Source organism: Crassostrea angulata, chromosome 3, assembly GCF_025612915.1.
Source record: "Crassostrea angulata isolate pt1a10 chromosome 3, ASM2561291v2, whole genome shotgun sequence".
Lineage (NCBI taxonomy): Eukaryota > Metazoa > Mollusca > Bivalvia > Ostreida > Ostreidae > Magallana > Magallana angulata.
The window spans coordinates 6061334-6064476 of NC_069113.1; the positions used below are offsets into that span (position 1 = coordinate 6061334).

The 3143-nt window shown below is 38.1% G+C and overlaps 1 protein-coding gene across 1 annotated transcript; it reads right to left on the reverse strand.

Annotated features, from left to right (window-relative positions):
- Positions 1–590: 590 nt before the first annotated feature.
- Positions 591–2881, reverse strand: LOC128178478 (helix-loop-helix protein delilah-like). Its single transcript, XM_052845668.1, has one exon. It carries the CDS (start codon positions 2720–2722, stop codon positions 2027–2029), a length of 696 nt encoding a protein of 231 aa, XP_052701628.1. The 5' UTR covers positions 2723–2881; the 3' UTR covers positions 591–2026.
- Positions 2882–3143: the final 262 nt, after the last annotated feature.

Below are 3143 nucleotides of genomic sequence, written 5' to 3' on the forward strand. Positions count from 1 at the left end.
TAATCCATCTCAGATGTAAATACTGATTATCTACACGCAAAGCCGTGCTAAAAGCACAACCGCGGTGTTCAAAAGTTGTTTAAACTTTGCATGAATCGCTTTCCATCATACGGGTTCTCGTATTCGTAGCACTGCCGGTTAATCCATCAGTTGAGCGTTAGAACACACGATAATGATGTTATTTTTTTCCTCTAAATATTTTGATAAGTGTACTACTCATATATTTTATTCATTCTTTTCTGCGGTGCCAGACTGTGAGTGGATGAGTAACACAAATCAGTGATTTATTTTTGTCGACTCCTCAAGATTTTGGCTTGGAGTTTATGTACTGATTTCTTTGAAATTAATGAAGGGCAGAGACTCCGTGGCTACGTACCCAAACATGCCAGATCTATCGTACCTGACAGCTTTACATCTCTCGTTCTTATTTGAAAGTCAAATCACAACTTCTGTACATTCAGGCCCAAGATTGACATGTACTATATTATGGAAAGCGGGTCACATAAATATTAGAATGTCACCTAAATTTGAATTGTAACACTGACTTACATAATTAAACAGTTTAATTTTATGTACCAGAAACATTCATCGACAAAGATATGTGAATATTAGACACTTTAACGGTCATTTTTCATTACGATATGTTAAATGCCAAATTTGATTAATTATAAAAAATGACAACTTGGCTATTTCAAGAAATTTTGAAAATGAGGCTGTCTTTCATCGAGAAAAGAATGTATCAACTTCGTTGGCGAATCATTGCAAAGTATTACAGGAGGGGTTTGAACTTTTAGCTCAATATTATGGTTAGCCTGTAATGGGATATTTTGAGTCTGTACAAGCAGGCCTTCTCTGAAACTATTTGATGTCAACAGACGATCAACGGATTTGGGTTTTAACGTTGCAGTCTAAAAACGCACACAAAAGAGTGATTATTACAAGAGAGCCTAAAGTGGGTTGTTTGATAGAAAAAAGACAGTCTTTTGTAATTACTAGGTCAAAGATGGAATAGTTGGGGATCCCTCTCAGCAAATCCTTGTCCAAGACCGGGTATTTACTCAGGGTTTAAGATTCGTCACTCGTTAACGACCCAGTCTTTTAAAATTCTCTCTGGTTATTTAGATAAAATATATACCATACATGCATTTTATATTCAGATGTGCTTAATGTAATCGAATAAATATTGCTTTGGAGATTAAAACAGACCAAACATAACACTGTTCTTTGAAACATCAATAAATCTTTCATGTCTATAAAAAGATAATTCTCTCTACAAAATCTGGTACAGATTTTTTCCATTGTGTTAAGTCTATATGGGTAGAGATATATAAATAGTTACAAAAATATTGTTCATCGTTGAGAATAAAAACAGTTTTCTGCTTTTAAATACAGATTATTCACAGTTTCATGTCCATTCATATTTGTATTCCTGGTACTTCAATATTGTCTTTTAGAGGGGATGCATTAAATGTGCAGGCCTCTTGAAGTCATTTCAAGTCTGTAAGTTAAAACTTTCCTGAGGTAGAGTAATATAAAAACGTCGTGGGTCCGCCGTCAATGAGTTCTTTTCTGTCACAAACACTACAGCATTGTCGTGATTTACGACATTGACATCATTTACAATCATTTACAATGTAAATCAATAAAAATAGATTTAGCCATAAAAAAATTAAAAGTTTCGTCTTGAGACATGTCATATCACAAAATAAACAACGGTCTTTGAGGATGTTCGCTGATTATGCTATTAAGTAAAAAACTTGATTGCAGAAGTTATCTGACCCCCGAAACACTGAGTATCTTTCGAGGCATCCAACAAAACACGCCACTGAATCAAAAACCTCACTTCAATTGTCGCTTTGAACCAGTTTGGTCCTCTGATATAACTGTAGCTTCCCCTGTTGAATTGAGCAAGGATTAAGGCTAAGCGTATCTTGTCGCACGTTGTTTGCATCACTTGAAGCTGAGCATTAGTTTGAGATCGAGGCTAGGTCGAGAATCACAGGTCCTGCTCGTTGTTAAAGCTTCTTTACGTTAGCAGCAGATCTGAGCTTGCGTCTAGATCTAACTGAACAAGGTCAATATTAGCTGCTAGAATGTCGTCTGCATCATCGTCACCTAGAATGTCTGCATCGTCAGGTGGTATCAACTCACCGTCAGACGGACTTAAGCACTGTTCATCGCCGGAGGAAGATAGACTGGAAGATCGGAGAGAAGATGCATCCGAATTCAAATCATCGTCATGACCCAGAGTCTGCCTGAGGGCCGAAATATAGTTCATTGCCAACCTAAGCGTTGTGATTTTTGTAAGCTTTGACGTTTTCCCTGCTTCTATATCGGGTAACACTTTTCGGAGATCCTCAAATGCGTCGTTGATTTCCACCATCCGTCCCCTTTCGCGCGCATTTGCTGCCTTTCGCCTGTATTTGCTGAGCGGAGGTGGTTTGGCTTTTGGCTTCGGTTGCCTCGGCTCTCGGCGTTTGCGTTCACTTTGCACTCGATTTACCAAAGTAATGTTCCTCAAGTTATATTCTGCGGACGCATTTTCATCGTCCAGTTTTTTCTTTTTTCTGGAAGATCTTCTAAGGTTACAATCCCCATCTCGGACAATGTCCATTTTATCGGACTGCTCACTGGAAGAACTAGAGTCCTCGGAGGTTCCACAGTTCTTACACTGAATGTCTTGGAAGTTTGCTTCGTTTCTATCACACGGTTCTTGTTCCATGATGATACCTGGACTGTCACTTTAAAAATCACTACACCTGTCGGTCGACAACATTTATATATATATAATACTACACTTAAATTTGTGCTTCTGTCAAATAGAGAATTCAGGCGATGCGCAGTGCGCTACTACGGTAGCTCAACGATCCATGTCCGTAAATACGGCCCGGTTCAGCTTTTATACTGAACGAAACCAACCAATTGGAAGGGTTTTAAAAGAATTAAATAATTCATTCATACTCCGCCCCTTGTAAATTCTTTTGGCAGTGTTTTATCAATGGGAATAATATTTACCATACAATCCTTACAAAATACCTCTCTTTATAGCCCTTCTTATGCTATGATACCATCACCAGCTTGTTTTGTCTCCAGCCCCGCGGGAGACGCTTAGAAGAGATTTATCATTAAAAGACAAACATCAT